Source organism: Peromyscus californicus, unplaced genomic scaffold (genome assembly GCF_007827085.1).
Source record: "Peromyscus californicus insignis strain IS unplaced genomic scaffold, ASM782708v3 Scaffold_16__1_contigs__length_79575227, whole genome shotgun sequence".
Taxonomy (NCBI): Eukaryota; Metazoa; Chordata; class Mammalia; order Rodentia; family Cricetidae; genus Peromyscus; species Peromyscus californicus.
The window spans coordinates 17,268,927-17,286,496 of record NW_026294458.1 but is presented as its reverse complement, the minus strand read 5'-3'; the positions used below and the strand labels follow the sequence as shown (position 1 = coordinate 17,286,496).

The 17,570-nt window shown below is 43.2% G+C and overlaps 1 protein-coding gene and 1 long non-coding RNA gene across 5 annotated transcripts in view; one reads left to right on the top strand and one right to left on the bottom strand.

The window, feature by feature from the left end:
- LOC128111971 (sentrin-specific protease 5-like) overlaps window positions 1–17,570 on the top strand; it is a 39,912-nt gene that overhangs the window by 18,249 nt on the left and 4,093 nt on the right. For all 4 annotated transcript variants that reach the window (XM_052740567.1, XM_052740568.1, XM_052740570.1 and 1 more), the window contains 4 exons: window positions 3,874–3,951; window positions 12,094–12,231; window positions 15,244–15,327; window positions 17,160–17,210. In XM_052740567.1, coding sequence (XP_052596527.1) covers window positions 3,874–3,951; window positions 12,094–12,231; window positions 15,244–15,327; window positions 17,160–17,210 — 351 coding nt within the window. The remainder of the gene's footprint in view (window positions 1–3,873; window positions 3,952–12,093; window positions 12,232–15,243; window positions 15,328–17,159; window positions 17,211–17,570) is intronic.
- On the bottom strand, window positions 5,144–5,878 carry LOC128111976 (uncharacterized). The gene is made up of 2 exons (XR_008218807.1): window positions 5,622–5,878; window positions 5,144–5,522 (listed from the first exon to the last, which is right to left on the bottom strand). It is a non-coding gene; the product is annotated as an uncharacterized LOC128111976 (long non-coding RNA).

Sequence of the window (17,570 nt, the reverse complement as noted above, 5' to 3'; positions counted from 1 at the left end):
CACCCACATGGCAGCTCACAACTGTCCGTAACTCCAGTTCCAGGGGACCCGACATCCATAGCAAAACACCAATGCACATAAAATAAAGTTTAAAAAAATTTTTTTTGCTTAAGATCAGTGTTCTGCCAGGTGGTGGTGGTGCACGTCTTTAATCCCAGTGCTCAGGAGGCAGAAGCAGGAAGATCTCTGTGAGTTTGAGGCCAGCCTGGCTTACAAAGTAAGTTCCAGAACAGCCAGAGCTGTTACACAGAGAAACCCTGTTTTGAAAAAACAAAACAAAAAAATAACAGTGTTCACATTTTCTTCCTTATTTACTTGTGTGTATTTATTTGCACCCAAACTGAGCTTTTTTTTTTTTTAAAGATATCTTCAACAAGAGTTATTACAGATTTTAAATAATAGTCTTGGGGCTATGGGGCTATTGGAGAAATGGTTAAATGCCCTGGTTGCTTTTTCAAGGAACCTGGGTTGAATTCCAAGCACCCACATAGTGGCTTATAACTGTCTATAATTCCAGTTTCAGGAGATCTGATGCCCTCTTCTGACCTCTGAGGGCACCGGATGCAGAGGCAGATGGATGTCTTCTGAGTCCCCTCACAGCCAGGGCAATACAGAGAAACTGTCCCGAAAAACCAAAACATCAAAGAATAAGTTAAAATAAAATCCAGTGATAAGCAGAATGGTTCTTTTTTTGTTTTTAATTTGGATTTTTGTGACAGGGTCTTGCTATAAAGCTCTGGCTGGCCTGGAACTCACTATTGTATGTCAGCTGGCAATGACTTTAGGCCATCTTCATGCCCCTGCTGAAGTGCTGGGGTGATAGATGTACCCCAGTGCACCCAACTTTTTTTGTTGTTGTTGTTTTTGGAGACAGGGTTTCTCTGTGTATCTTTGCGCCTTTCCTGGAACTTGCTTTGTAGACCAGGCTGGCCTCGAACTCACAGAGATCCACCTGGCTCTGCCTCCCGAGTGCTGGGATTAAAGGTGTGTGCCACCACTGCCTAACAACACCCAACTTTTTTTGTTTGTTTGTTTTTGAGACAGGGTCTTACTATGTAGACCAGGCTGGCCTCAAACTCACAGAAACCACCTGCCTCTGCCTCCCAAGTGCTGGGCTCCTAGCTCTTTTTTCTTCTTTCTTTTTTTTTTTTTTTTTTTTTTTTGGTTTTTCGAGACAGAGTTTCTCTGTGTAGCTTTGTGCCTTTCCTGGAACTCACTTGGTAGCCCAGGCTAGCCTCGAACTCACAGAGATCCGCCTGCCTCTGCCTCCCGTGTGCTGGGATTAAAGGCATGCGCCACCACCGCCCGGCTCCTAGCTCTTTTTTAAGGATATATATTGAAGACAGTGTTCACTGTGTATCCAGATTGGCCTTGGTCTTGGGATCCTCCTGCCTCATCTTCTCCAGTGCTGGGATTAAAGGCTAGAACCACCATGCCCAGGTTACATAGTTCTTAAAAGAATTCCCTTTAGACTTAACCTGAAGGCATATAAAAGCAGGTTGCTGTGACCTATCCTGGAGTTTCAGCTTTACTAGATCTTGGGTGGGCCTGAGAGTTTTGATTTTTTTTTTTTACATTCCCAAGTGATGTGATTACTTTGGTCTGATGACCATACCCTGAGATTCACAAGCACCCAGGGGATGGATAGTTCTATACTAGAAAGAGAGTTAAAGGTAGAGGGAACACTTTAGGACAACTCTGTGGGACTAGAGATTGAGCTCAGTGATAGAGCTTTTGTCTACTATACACAAAAGCCTGTGTTCAGTCTCTAGCACTCAATACATGGCAACAATTGTAATGAGTATGAGTATGCTCTCAGATGAGCAGATACTGCTTTAAAACAAGAACTCTAAGCTTAGCATGTAAGACCTGCTGTTTCATTGACCAAGGTAATTCTTGTAGCTAGAGATGACGGCGCACGCCTTTAATCCCAGCACTAGGAGGCAGAGGCAGGTGGATCTCTGTGAGTGAGTTTGAGGCCAAGCCTGGGCTACGGATAAGAGTTCCAGGCTGTTACACAGGGAAATCTTGTCTCAAAAATCAGAAAGAAAAAAAATTAAAGAAAGAGAAAGAAAGAAAAGAAATGATAGTGTTCATAGTTATTAGAGAGAAATCTCCAAATCTCCACCCTTCAAATTGGGTTAGTTTCATAATTCCTACCCTGGAGTTTAAGGTAATCATTAATTGTTTTTGCTTGCTTGTTTGTATTTTTGAGACAGTCTCTCTGTGTAGCCCTGGCTGTCCTGGAACTTGCTCTGTAGACCTCGAACTCAGATCCATCTGCCTCTGCCTCCTGAGTGCTAGGATTAAAGGGATGCTAATAATCCTGTTAATGAACATTTGGAATAGACCCTTCTGTTAACTGTGTAATCTATTTTCTTCCTCTTGACCGACCTACCTACATTCCCCCCTAACTTCCCTCCCCCCCTTTCTTATAGCTGCATGAGAGGATCTCATGTAGCTTGGACTGACCTCAGACTCTGCTGTAGCTGAGGATGGTTTTGAACTTCTGAACCTCCTGTCTGTAGCTGGAGTTTTCTCTCCGGGTCCCGCCAAGCCCCGGCAGTCTGACAGCCCACTTATAAAATAAACACACAGACGCTTATATTATTTACAAACTGTATGGCTGTGGCAGGCTTCTTGCTAACTGTTCTTATATCTTTAATTAACCCATTTCTTTTTTTTTTTTTTTTTTTTGGTTTTTCGAGACAGGGTTTCTCTGTGTAGCTTTGCACCTTTCCTGGAACTCGCTTTGTAGACCAGGCTGGCCTCGAACTCACAGAGATCCGCCTGGCTCTGCCTCCCGAGTGCTGGGATTAAAGGCGTGTGCCACCACCGCCCGGCTAATTAACCCATTTCTATTAATCTATAAGTTGCCACATGGCTCGTGGCTTACCGGTACCTTACATCTTGCTTGTCATGGCGGCGGCTGGCAGCGTCTCTCTGACTCAGCCTTCCACTTCCCAGAATTCTCTTCTCTGCTTGTCCCGCCTATACTTCCTGCCTGGCTACTGGCCAATCAGCATTTTATATATACAAAGCAATATCCACAGCACCTGTCTCTAAAGGTTAGGATTGCAGGTGTGTGGTGCCGTACCCAGCTTTTGTGGTCCTGGAGATCAAATCCAGGGTTGTGTGCCTATGAGGCAAGGACTCTTCCAGTTAGGCCACATTCCTGGGCCTTGAGTTTTTTTCTCATTTGTTTTATTTTGTTTTTGAGACAGGGTCTCTGTGTAGCCTTAGCTAGCCTGGATATCACTATGTAGATCAAGTTGGACTCTAACTCACAGAGATCCACCTGCCTGTACCTCCTGAGTGTAGGATTAAAGGCATTCATCCACACCTGTCCAGGGTTAGGTTTTTAATAAAAAACAAAACAACTTTTCATTCAAAAAAAGACAAAGCTGGCGTGGCAGCGCACACCTTCAGTCCCAGCACTGGGGGAGAGGAGGGCGGCTCACACCTTCAGTCCCAGCGCTGGGGGAGAGGAGGGCAGCTCACACCTTCAGTCCCAGCGCTGGGGGAGAGGAGGGCAGCTCACACCTTCAGTCCCAGCGCTGGGGGAGAGGAGGGCAGCTCACACCTTCAGTCCCAGCGCTGGGGGAGAGGAGGGCGAGGGGCAGTGATGGGACAGAGGCAGACAGATCTCTGAGTTCCAGTCCAGCCTGGTCTACAGAACGAGTTCCAAGAGACCCACAGCTACACAGAAAAACCCTATCTCAAATTTAAAAAGAATGAAAGAAAGAAAGAAAAACACTTTTCATTCCTCTTTTGTTCATTTTATGTTTTGCAATTCTTCAGTTCCCATTTTTTTGTGACGTTGACTCGGAGTGTGGCGTGACGTAACCTGGTTGATTGTGCTTGCTCTTCCAGGTCCACTTCTTCAACAGCTTTTTTCACAGACAGCTGGTAACCAAAGGCTATAATGGAGTTAAGAGATGGACTAAAAAGGTATTCCGTTTCCTTTTATACTGAATTTCAAATGGATAAGCTACTCTTGGTTGGAGGATCAGAGCTTTAATAACATTATGGTGTCAGTTAGAGCCTTCATGTGAGTGCTGAATATCTCTTATCTTAATGTTTGGTGAATAAGACACTAGTAAACTCTTGAGTCTGTGGATTCGAATGAGCTGTACGGCAGGAGTACCAGTCTGGGAGTTCATGATTGCAGCAATCCTCTTAGCCTGCTGGACAGCTTGGACAGGACATTTAACTTGTCTAATTAGATTGCTGAGTGTTAGAATAAAATGCTAAAATATCTAAAGTGCCTTTAGTGACTCTGTCAGAACCTTTTTTTTGTGGTGGTGAACTTGGGATTGAACCCAGGGCCTTTCATAAGCTAGGCAAGTGCTTTTGTCACTGAGCTCCAGCTCTCGCCTTGGTTTATGTAGTTTAGGCTGGTCTCTGACTTGCAGTCTTCCTGGTCCAGTCTCCCAAGTGTTGGTTACAGGTATTCTTCATGAGGCCCGAGTGGAAGCACTTTTGACAAAGTTACTAATACATTCAAACTCAAACAATAAATATCGAAATAATTTTGTGTTTTGTTTGTTTTTTATAAAAGGGATCAGACTCATGTAGCTCAAGCTGCTCTGACACTCGATATGTAGCCAGAGTTGGCCTGGTCGTCTTGCCTCGAACTCCTGAGTACTAGGTAGACGCGGGCCACCATGCCTGGCATACGTTTCACTTTCTTTTTTTTTTGGTTTTTCGAGTCAGGGTTTCTCTGTGTAGTTTGCGCCTTTCCTGGAACTCACTTTGTAGAACAGGCTGGCCTTGAACTCAGAGATCCGCCTGACTCTGCCTCCCGAGTGCTGGGATTAAAGGCGTGCGCCACCACTGCGCGGCATACTTTTCACTTTTAAGCTGATTGGGAGGACTCGGGAAGTGAGGGTGCGTCCTCGCTGGACTCTGTAGCCTGTGTGGAGGTAGGAAGACCAGAAGATTGAGGCTGGTCTGGGCTGAGTGAACCTCTCTCTGTTTGTTGTCATTTTAAAAAGAAGCCAGGCAAGGTGACACACGCCTTTAATTCTAGTAATTAGGAGGTAGAGGCAAGTGGATTTTTGTGAGTTAGGACCAGCCAGGGCTATGCAGTGAGATCCTGTCTCAAACCAACCAAACAAAACCAAGAATAACTCAATGGAAGTAAGATTTATTTCTTTATTTAGACCCCAAGCTGGCCTGGAATTCCCTGCATAGCTGGGAATGACCTTGAATTCCTGATCTCTCTACCTGTACTTCAGACTGCTGGGATTCCCAGTGGGAGTACCACATCTGCCTTATGTAGTGCTGGGGATCGAATCCAGGGCTTTGTGGATTTGAGGCAAATACTTTACCAAGGGAGCCATGTCCCCAGACCTGGAAATAATTTATATCAAGTACAGTGTCTGAAGTATACAAATCTAAGAGAGAGAGAATTTATATGCCAGTTTGGTGACTTAACTAGCTGTGACTTGAGCACACTTGCTTAATTATCCTGAAAGTCAGTCTTCTCTGTAGAACAAGAGGTTTACAAGGTATTTATTCTGTTGGGAGAATAAATGAGATTATATTTAGCAAACCAGTAAACACATTGTAAAATACACAGTAAGATGCTGATTGTCATGATGTACATGGAAACTCACCAAGTGCTCATTTCAGTTTTTTGATGATCCAATCACTAGGTCTTTATTCTAAAGAAATCTGGAAAAAGAAAGATTTGTAGAAAGATGCTTATGAGATTGCTAATTTTAGTAAAATTAAATTTTTAAGTAAATTGGTACTTCAGCTTCATGGAATTTTAAGTCATTGGTAAACCTTATGGTTTTTAGTCACTATTTCTTTTTTTTTTTTTTTTTTAAGATTTATTTATTTAGCCGGGCGGTGGTGGCGCACGCCTTTAATCCCAGCACACGGGAGGCAGAGGCAGGCGGATCTCTGTGAGTTCGAGGCCAGCCTGGTCTACAGAGCGAGATCCAGGAAAGGCGCAAAGCTACACAGAGAAACCCTGTCTCAAAAAAAAAAAAACCAAAAAAAAAAAAAAAAAAAGATTTATTTATTTATTATGTATACAGTGTTTTGCCTGCACATACGCCTACAGGCCAGAAGAGGGCACCAGATCTCATTACAGATGGTTGTGAGCCACCATGTGGTTGCTGGGAATTGAACTCAGGACCTCTAGAAGAGCAGTCAGTGCTCTTAACCGCTGAGCCATCTCTCCAGCCCTCACTTTTTCTTTTTTTGTTGGTTTTTTTTTTTTCGAAACAGGGTTTCTCTGTGTAGCTTTGCGCCTTTCCTGGGACTATTTCTTATAGTACATATATACATATATATTTTTGTTTGTTTGTTTTGGTTTGGTTTTTTGAGATGGTGTTTCCTGTGTAGCCCTAACTGTCCTGGAACTCACTCTGTAAACCAGGCTGGCTTTGAACTCAGAGATCTGCCTGCCTCTGCCTCTTGAGTGCTGGGATTAAAGGTGTTTGCTACTGCCACCACTGGGCTATATATATATATATATATATTGGTTTTTTGAGACAGGGTTTCTCTGTGTAGCTTTGTGCCTTTCCTGGATCTCGCTCTGTAGACCAGGCTGGCCTCGAACTCACAGAGATCCACCTGACTCTGCCTCCCGTGTGCTGGGATTAAAGGCGTGCGCCACCACTGCCCGGCCAATAAATATATTTTAAACCAATAAAAATTTTAACAAAGCCAGAAGTTAAAGACATGCCATTAAATCTTTTTTTTTTATTATTATTTGTTTTTTTGGTTTTATGGTTTTTTGAGACAGGGTTTCTCTGTGTCGTTTTGGTGCCTCTCCTGGATCTCGCTCTGTAGACCAGGCTAGACTCGAACTCACAAAGATCCATCTATGTCATTAATTCTTAAAGGTTTTTAATTTTAATTTAATTTAATCATTATTTTTAATAGAACTGGAGAGATGGCTCAGTGATTAAGAGCACTGGTTGCTCTTGCAGAGGACCTGGGTTTGGTTCCCATCATCCACATGATGGCTCACAACCATCTGTAGCTCCCGTTCTGGGGATCTGGTGCCTCTCTTGCCTCTGTGGGCGCTGGGCATAGATGCAAAACACTTACATTATGCAGGCAAAATACTCACCACACAAAATAAAATAAACAAATCTGTAAAAACAAAGGTGCCCCAGAAGCAGAGTTGAGGGTGGTCAGGAGCCACCATGTAGGTGCTGTGCAGAAGCAGTGATGCTCCCAATTATTGAACTATCTCATCGTGTCTCCAACCTCTGTATCCTACCTTTTTTCACAGTTGGAAGGCAATAGTTTTATTTCTGGAATTTGAAAACCAAAGGCTAAATCACACCTCACTTGTACCTCCTTCCTCAGCCACATGCTGCAGCTCTGTTTGCCTTCTGGAAGCACTCAGCTTTGTCTCAGAGACGTCTCCCTTCCTGTGAGAAGTGTGTGTGTGTGTGTATACACATACATACATCCTGTGAGAAGTGTGTCTCTGTATACACATACACAAAAACGGCACATTCTCTCCTTTACTGTCTTCTATCTTCTCCCTCAAACCAGGATCTCTGTGTGTAGCTTAGGCTGGTCTTGAACTCGTCATTCTCTTGGCTCAGCCTCCCAGTGCTGGGATGCCAGGTGCCATCACTGGCCACCTCCCCTGGCTTCTCTTACCTCAGCTTGTTTTCCTTCCCAGTATATTTCGCTGCCTGGCTTGTAGAATGCATTTATTGTCCCTTCTCTCTATTGGGGTGAACTTTTCATGGCAGGCTTTGTTTTAGGTAGTGATATCAGAACAGTGAATGCCATGAAGGTAGGCACTGGTAAGGACTGAAAACACACTCTAGGTAACTGGGTATGGTGGCAGGGGTCTGTCTGCAGTCCTAACATGCAGGAGGCCAAAAGCAAGACCTCTGTGCTCATTGTACTAGTAGTGTTTTTCTGGCTCTTACCACTGTGGAATTCAGCATTCAGTCGTTCAACACTGAGTGAGTTCCGCTGCCTTGGTTTTTGTGTGTGCCCGTGTCTGTAGAGGCCTGAGACAGAATGGGGTATTGTTCTTCTAGGGGGCCGTCTACTTTGCTTTTCGGTTGCTTTGTTTGTCGTTCTTGAGGCAGGCTATTTATGTTGCCTTGGACGGCCTGGAACTCAGTATGTAGAGATCCACCTGCCTCTGTCTACCTCCTGGTGCTGGGATTAAAGGCATGCTCCTGGCCTACCTTGTATTTTGAGACAGGGCCTCTTACTGGCCGGATCTTGTCAAGTAGGCTGAGCTGTCTGAGCAGTGTGCTTTAAGGATGTAACTCTTTCAGTCTCTCCAGTCTGGGGCTTGAAATGTGTCTTACACACCCAGCTTCCTCCATGTGGCCTGGGGAGCAGTCTCCGAACAAGCACTGACTCCTGCACTCCCCAGCTGAGGGGTGCTGATCTCTTTTCTAGGAGTAGATGAGGAAAATAAAGCCCTTGCTCTGTCTCATGGCCTTTACAGATCAACCAGGAAATAAAAGCCAATGAGAGTGGGTAATGTAGTTTGATTGCCTGCGGAGACACTGAACAGACAGAAGGGGAGTGTTGCTTTGGCTTTTGTTTTCTGAGACAAGGTTTCTCTGTGTAGCCCTGGCTGTCCTGGAACTAGCTCTGTAGACCAGGCTGACCTCGAACTCTGCCTGCCTCTGCCTCCCCAGTGCTAGGATTAAAGACATGTTCCACCATGCCTGGCTTTTTTTTTCACATTTTAAAATTTATATTTTTTGTGTGGATAATTCATGTCCCAGGACATGTGTTTTTGTTGATGTTGGTTTTGTTTGTTTCTTTCTTTTTTTTTGGAGACATATAATGCTTGGCTCCCCAAACACTACCATCATTAGAGTCATTATGTAGGCATGATTGCTTAGAGACCATGGTCATGTTCATAGGAAATATTTGCAAAATAAACATTACTTTGTTAAATGAAAAGATATTATTCTAGTCTCTGAATTCTTCAATTAGGGTAACTAAAAAATATTCCAGCCATATGCTAAATGCTAAGAAATTAACAAAATAATATGAAAATGAATGTTTGAAAAATAAATGACACTTAACTGATGTTCTGGGCAAAGCAAACCAAACTGAAGTAGCAGGGAAGCCGGTGTGGTGATACATGCCTTTAATCCCCAAACGCCCAGCACTCAGGCAGAGGCATGCGGGTCCCTGAGAACTGGAGGATAGCCTTGTCTACATAGTGCCTTCTGACCCTCTCAGACACCTACACTCACATGCTAATACACACACATATGCTTGTACATAACACCCTCAGATACACACTAATAAAAACAAATCTTTTTAAGAAATACATCGCGCCGGGCGGTGGTGGCGCACGCCTTTAATCCCAGCACTCGGGAGGCAGAGGCAGGCGGATCTCTGTGAGTTCGAGGCCAGCCTGGTCTACAGCGCGAGATTCAGGAAAGGCACAAAGCTACACAGAGAAACCCTGTCTCGAAAAACCAAAAAAAAAAAAAAGAAATACATCGCTAGTGGGAGATGTCTCTCATGAGTAAACCTCGTAGAAAATAATTAAGGTCGCAAAACTTAATACATTCAGTAGACTTGCATAAGTATATTATTAATAGAGCATTCTGTTCCTTAAAAAGAGAACATGTGGCAGTGAGGTCGCTCCTGAGATGACTCATGGGAAAGGTGATTACCTCCAAGCCTGACAACCTGAGTTCAGTCCCTGGAACCCACATTGTGGAAGGAGAGAGCTCACTCTGGAAATGATCATCTGACCACACATGACCTGTGACTTGCATTGTGTGTGTGTGTGTGTGTGTGTGTGTGTGTGTACACACACACACACACACACACACACACAAATGTAAATTTTAAAATGTGAAAAAAAAAAAAAAGCCCAGCATGGTAGAGCATGTCTTTATTTTTTTATTTATTTTGTTTGTTAAAAAGATTTTATTTATCATATATACAGTATTCTCCATACAGGAATGCCTACATGCCAGAAGGGGGCACCAGTTCTCATTATGGATGGTTGTGAGCCATCATGTGGTCTCTGGGTATTGAACTCAAGAACCTCTGGAAAAACAAGCAGCGCTCTTAACCCCTGAGCCATCTCTCTAGACCCTATCAGTCAGCGCTGTTAACCTCTAAGGCATCTCTCCAGCCCTAGAGCACACCTTTAATCCCAGCACTGGGGAGGCAGAAGCAGGCAGATCTCTGTGAATTCGAGGTCAGCCTGGTCTACAGAACAAGTTCTAGGACAGGCTCCAAAGCTACAGAGAAATCCTGTCTCCAAAAAAAAAAAAAACAAACAAACCAACCAAAAAACAAAACAAAAAAACCCCTAAGATTCTCCTGGTGGAGCCATAGGATCACAGCTGTAATCCAAACTAAGCAAGTAGAAACAGGAGAGGAGGCTTATAAAGGAGTTCATGGTCATCATCATCTATACAGTGAGTTCTCCCAAACACATGAAGGGAAGGAAATGAATGGCCTTAAATCTCATTATTATCTAGTAGTCACCAAATTCAATTCCAGAAAGACAAGGAAGTCAACCAGGATTTGAATAGGTGGGAAAGAAGACACAATAAAGTAGTAACAAAATGTGGAAGGAGCTTTGAAGTTTAAAATGGTGTTTCTGTGTGTGTTCCAGTGTGCTTGTTGGGGTGCACACAGGTGCCTGCGCACCACAGCACACACAGGCAGGTCAGGAGACAACTCTACAGACTAGGGTCTCTTCTCCCACCTTTCGGATCAGAACTAGTCATCAGGCCCAGCAAGCACCCCAGACTATTACTTTGCGATAGGAATTCACAGTTACATAGGCGGGCCTTACGTGTGTGCTGTCCTCCTCCAGGCACGTGACACTGAGTCATTTAGATAGGGTCTCTTGGAGCCCACTCTCCTGGAACTCTCCTGTAGCAGAGGGTGACTTTGGACAACTTTTGCTATCACCTCCCAAAATCTGGGATTACATGATGTGCTGATGTCCAGCTCACTCACTTTTATAGGTGTTTATGGAGTATCTACTACTTCGTTATCCTTTGGAATTTTTAATTACATCAATGTCTTTATTATGTGTGAGTGTGTGGGTAGTCAGAGGACAGCTTGTGGGAGTCAATTCTCTTTCTACAGTGTTGGTTCTGGAATGAACTCGGGTCATCAGCTTGGTGGCCTTTACCTGCAGAACCATCTCACTGTCTCCATCCATTGGAAGTCTGAGCAGAATAACAATCTTTCCAGATTATAAAAGACAGGTTTTAGACTATAAAGGGCATGTTAGGAGTTTTTTTGTTGGCTTGTTTTTCGAGACAGTTTCTCTGTGTAGCCCTGGCTGTCCTGGAACTCACAAGAAATCTGCCTGCCTCTGCTTCCCAAGTGCTAGGATTAAAGGCATGTGCCACCTCTGCCTATGTTAGGATTTAAGGATTTATTTGAACTAAAGGGTGTATAGTATTATCAAGAATGTTTTCTCCCTTTTAACATCAGAGACAAGACTGCAGGGTTCACGTGTGCTGAAGTACATTAGTATGTGTATTCATGTTCTTCTCTTATTCTTTAGAACTGCATAAAGTAGGTATTGTTGTTTCCTACATGTTACACTCTAGGAAATCAGGGTATAAAAGGGCAAATAAAACAGATAAAGCCAAAGGAAAAGAATCAGTATTTGAATTTAAGGAGATTTGCTTGAGGTTGCATGATCTTTACTTTTTAACTTTATTTTTTTTAAACTTTGTTGCTTTGTAGTACTATTTGATACTAGCCCTAGTATATGCTAGGATCCCTAGCCCTTTTTTAAAACAAAATCCAGAACCCACATAAAGGTGGAAGAAGAGAACCAACCCCACAAGGTTGTCCTCTGACACACGTACACATTATGCATGTACATTCACACATTAATAATCAATAAGCTAAGTCATATCAGACAGATGACAAAAGTAGTTTTTGTAGAGTAAGTGAAAGAGAACATTTTTATATTTGTCATACTTTTGAGTATTTTAACTTAGTAATTACAGACATGGGCTTAAGATGAGACATAGGTTCAAGTTCTGCCTTACCACTTCTTAGCAGGGCAAAGGTCAGTAGATGAGTGATGTTGTTGGTTCTGTGGTGATAGCTCCTTTTCTTTCTCTTAATCAGGTGGATTTGTTTAAAAAGAGCCTTCTGTTGATTCCTATCCACCTGGAAGTCCACTGGTCTCTCATTACTGTGACACTCTCCAATCGAATTATTTCATTTTATGATTCCCAAGGCATTCATTTTAAATTTTGTGTAGAGGTAAGTTAATATTCTGTCTATTTTATTTTTTATCTGTGATTGACCATGATAGATCACAGCCCTAGCAGAGCAGTAGACATCAGAGCTGCTTCAGGGTGGTAAGAGGCCATAGGTCAGGGCAGGGCGACTGAGCTGTCAGATCTGGGGCCCCCTTTGGAGATTGAGCATTTTTTTTTTTTTTGGTTTTTCGAGACAGGGTTTCTCTGTGTAGCTTTGCGCCTTTCCTGGAACTCACTTGGTAGCCCAGGCTGGCCTCGAACTCACAGAGATTCGCCTGGCTCTGCCTCCCGAGTGCTGGGATTAAAGGCGAGCGCCACCACCGCCTGGCTGAGCATTTTTTAAAAGTTAATTAATTAATTTATTTATTTATTTAGTTTTTTGACAGGGTTTTTCTGTGTAGCTCTGGCTGTCCTGGATCTCACTCTGTAGACCAGGCTGGCTTAGATCTCTATCTGCCTGCCTCTGCCTCCTGAGTGCTGGGATTAAAGGTGTGTGCCACCACCGCCCAGCTGGATTAATCTTTTATTTATTTACTTATTTATTTTTTTGTTTATGTGCATTAGTGTTTTGCCTTTAAGGGGGTGTCAGGTTCTCTGGAACTTGAGTTACAGACAGCTGTGAGCTGCCATGTGGGTGCTGAGAATTGAACCTGGGTTCCCTGGAAGAGCAGTCATTGCTCTTAACCACAGAACCATCTCTCCAGCCCCGGGATTTAGCATTTTTAAGGAAACACAGAAAAATTCATTTTTTCCTGTATTTCCTTAAAAACAAAATGCATTGAGTGTGGATAGAAATTATTTTTTCTTCTTTCTTTTAGAGCTAAGATTGTCTTAGATCTTCAAAATAACTGTTATTCTGGAACAAAATATTAGAGTTCAGGTAAAGACATGATCTGGCATAGCCCATGTTGGTCTCAGAACTGGTCAGATGACCTTGAACTCTTGCTGGTTTTGTGTCTACTCCCCAAATGGGAATTGTAGTGGTGTGGCACCACACCCTGTGGAGTCCAGCTAATATCAGTACGAGTGCAACAAGGTGGGGAATCACAAAAATCAGCTTTCCTGGGTTTTCTGCCTAATGAAGAACCAGTTAGAAAAGTATGCCTGATGCTGGGTGGTGGTGGCACACGACTTTAATCCCAGCACTCGGGAGGCAGAGGCAGGTAGATCTCTAAGTTCGAGGCCAACTAGGACTACACAGAGAAATCCTGTCTTGGAAAACCAAAAAGAAGCAGGTTGTATTACTAAAGTATTGGAGCCCATCATCTGGGGTATTCTGCAGTAAGGAATGTACAAAGCCTCTAGGGTGAAGAATTTAAAGCTTATTATTTGGAGGAAATCTGAGTAGCTCGAGAAACAGGCAGCCTCAGTATTAAAAAGAGATCCATTTTTACCAAACTAACTTCTAGCAATTTTCATCTCATCAATTCCCCAAGATTTTGTTTTGTTTTATTCAGAGAAGGACTGCTGTGTAGCCCATGCTAGTACCAAACATATGATCACCCTGCCCTCAGCCTCCCAAGTCCTGGGATTATAAGTATACAATATCATGCTTGGTGTTGAGATGAGGTCGAATATAGCCCAGGCTGGCCTTCAGCTTGCTATGTGCCAAGGATATCTTTGAACGCCTGGTTCTGCCCTTACTACCCAAATGCTGAGATGTTTGGTGTGTGTCACCACATCTGGCTTATATGGTGCTGAATTGAATCCAGAGCTCTATGCATGCTAGGCAAGCACTTCACTGAGCTACATCCCCAGCCCATTAACAGAACTTTGAGAGGCCTGATGAGCTTCTAAAATTCATGTGCGTGAGCTGGAACTGGAACAGTGAAGGAGACTCATCTAGTAGATGTCAGAGCATGTTATCAAATTTTTAAAATTAAAATGTTACTTATATTGGCTTAGGGGCATAGATTGTTTGGAACATCTACCATCAAGAATCCACAAATAAAAGTGTGTCTGTGTGTAGAATTAATATGTGGTAAAATTGAGAAAAGACCAATTTTTCAGTTATGGCCCTGGGAAAACTAGCTGCTATTTGGAAAAGTTACAGAGGCTTGCATTGTACTGTTTATAAGAACAGATAGAACATGCACAAGCTGGGCATGGTGGGCCAGCCTTTAACCCCAGCATTCAGGAGACAGATACAAATGGATTTAAGTTCCAGTTCAGCCAGGGCTACACAGTGAGACCCTATCTCAAAAGAAAAAAAAGCATGAAATCTTGGGTAAAATATAGAAAATGTTTTATTCATTCATGGAGCAGGGAAGGCCTTCTTACACAAAAGAAGAAGAAAACAAGAAACCACTTGGTAAATTTAACTGGATCACAAAATCTGTGTCTATGTCAGATTTGGAGTTATAGCTCCGTGGTAGAGTACAGGCTTACCATACACATGGCCCGCGGTTCATAAAGTTTACAGACAAGTGGTAGACCTGGAGAAATGTTTGTGATACTAACTGCATCTCTACAAATGAGTAAGGGTTGGGAAACGGCCTGAGAAAGACATAAGAGAGGGGCTGGAGAGATGACTCAGGGGTTAAGAACACTGGCTGCTCTTCTAGAGGACCCGGGTTCAATTCCCGGCAACCACATGACAGCTCACAACTGTCTGTAATGTCTGTAACTCCAGTTCCAGGGGACCCGACACCCTCACACAGACAGACATGCAGCCAAAACAACGATGCACATTAGAAAAAAAGAAAAAAGAAATAGACGAGAGCTGGAATGTTCATTTCACTTTCATTATTAATGATTTCAGCATGTTTTTCTTCTGTCTTTAGATATAAGACAAGGTTTGAGATGTAGCAAGTTGACCCTCATAAAATGTGCTAATACAGTGTCCAAGTCTTGAGTGCCTACTTCAGTACAGGCTGAGTGGAAACTTGAATACAGGTGTCACGTAGCTGGAGACTGTAGCCTCCACCTTGGTTTCTGTCTGGTGGTGGGCAGTTTCCATGTTATCACCAACTATTGGAACACAAGATATGTGTTGTGGTTTCTTTTTAACCAGAATATAAGAAAGTATTTGCTGACTGAAGCCAGAGAAAAAAACAGACCTGAATTTCTTCAGGGTTGGCAGACTGCTGTTACAAAGGTAAGAGCGTGATAGAAATGAAACCCCAGCATGTGCATGGGGGGGCAGTGACCCAAGTGTGGGTGCCTGCTGAGAGATCTGAAGCCTGGGGACCAAGAGCCTCCAGGAGATTCCGGCAACTCAGAATAAAGCTTATTTAGTACTTAATCATCGTGAGGCTCAGTTTCCCAGTACTTGCTGAGAACAGGTAGCATAAATCATGTCATCCTTGGTGTAGTTAGTAATTGAGTGGTACTCTATGGAAAACAGCATTTCGGAGGGAGGGGTCACACCTTGCCTTGTAGTTATGTTTCCATGGGATACATAAAGACTCAGACATGGCGCTAAAATGACAATTTTGCCCACAAAGGGACCAGGATGGGTACTTTCCAAGAATGTAGTTAAGACCCAATTTTGTCTTGCCTGTAGCAGGAATCTTAAAGGTTCTTATTAATAAAATCAAACCTGAGGCCAGTTACTGGGGTGAATGCTGGAAAATCAGAGAAGCAGAACAAGCCACAGCTACCTCACCTTGCCAGTTCCTCAGCTGATCCTGTTTCCTCAGACTAGAAGTCTCTGAGTCCTCATCCAAATGGATCTCAGCTGAACTGCTGCTCAAAAGCCTGAAAGCTTAACCAGCCAAATGCTTCTAGTTCCCCGGTCCTCACACCTTATATATCTTTTTGCTTTCTGCCATCACTCCCTGGGATTAAAGGCTCACTTTCTGGATTAAAGGCATAATAAGTTTATTAGCGTGCACAATATTTTGGGGAACACAATACCACCACACTGGCCCGTAGACAGTAAAGCAGCTCTACGTGGAGCAGAGTGCTGAGGCAAACGGAGCCCCTCAGTTTTTCCTTGTGATGATCTCATGTGATCCTTACAGCCTGTGTGGTGGGCAGTTCTTTAGGGCTAGGAAGCCTCTTTATTTTATAGACAAGAAAACTGGATATTGGAACTATTTTTAGAGGTAGGTCCTTGAACTCAGGTCTGTCTAGGTTATTGGCCCAGTTTTAGAGGCAGGGTCTTGACAAATGTTGATCCCAAGCTCAAAAGATGAAGATTAGTTCATCTTTGAACTGAGTCAAATACTAAACTTTAAAACTGAGCCATAGTTTTTTGTTTCTAATAATTTACATGAGAAATGAACTTGTAGAGTTTTATTTTTAAAAAACTGTCTGATTTACACATTCAGCTCGGCTAGGTATACTACATCCCTCCAGAGTCTTTCATATTCCTGCCTTCGATACAGTAACCGGTTCTTTTGGAAACACACTCTTTGCCTTTATGATTTACTTCAAAGAATAAAACAGACAATTATATAATCTGAGGTGAAAGGTTAAGACTACAGAGAACTTTATTAGGTAATTTTTTTCATTGCTGTGACAACATACTTGTCAGATAAGGGAGAAAGGTCTTCCCGTGGCCCACAGTCTGAGAGTACAGTCTGTCACGGCTGTGGGGGATGCTTGCAGCAGAGGTTACATTGGGTCTCTAGCTGGCAGCAGAGGTTACATTGTATCTCTACCCAGAGGGATGAAAGTCGGTGTCCCAGCATGTGCTCCTGGATCCACATTGAATTGATAGCACAGCTAATTAGCTAGGTCTTTAAAATGATTTTAAAATTTGGTTTTCTCGTTTCCCACATTTAAATTATGGTGGCCACTTGAAAGATCTTTTCATGTGGCCATAGGCCTCCCTTATTAAGGTATTTGGATAGTGGAGATATAGACCAGCTATCTGGGAGAGAGCGAGTTTTCCCATCTCTTGTTCATTTCCCCATGGAAACAGTTTTCTTATGTGAAGAGATACTTGATATATGTTAATGACCATCTTATTTTTCTCTTCAGTGTATTCCACAACAGAAAAATGACAGTGACTGTGGAGTCTTTGTGCTCCAGGTAAATACTGTTGTTTACTGTGTGTGAATTGGTTGTTTTGTTCTGAGAGAATGGTAGTCCTGTGTGTATACAGTATTAGGGAAGGCATCCCTTCCCTTTGTTGTGGCTGTATTTGCGGATGAAATCATTAGGAAGAACTGCCCCCCCCCCCCCCCCCCCCCCCCCCGACCCCGGGCCTTAGTAATCAGCGACAGAGAAGTACATGTGTTTATGGGAAAATATATGAACTCAGCTTTACAACCTTGGGAGATAGCCCCACTGTACACCTCACACCCTCATAAGGAAACTCAAGTTTGCACTTTGTTTCCCTGGGAGGTCCAAGTGCAGACCCGGCACACTGCACTCAGGCAGGGTGGAAGG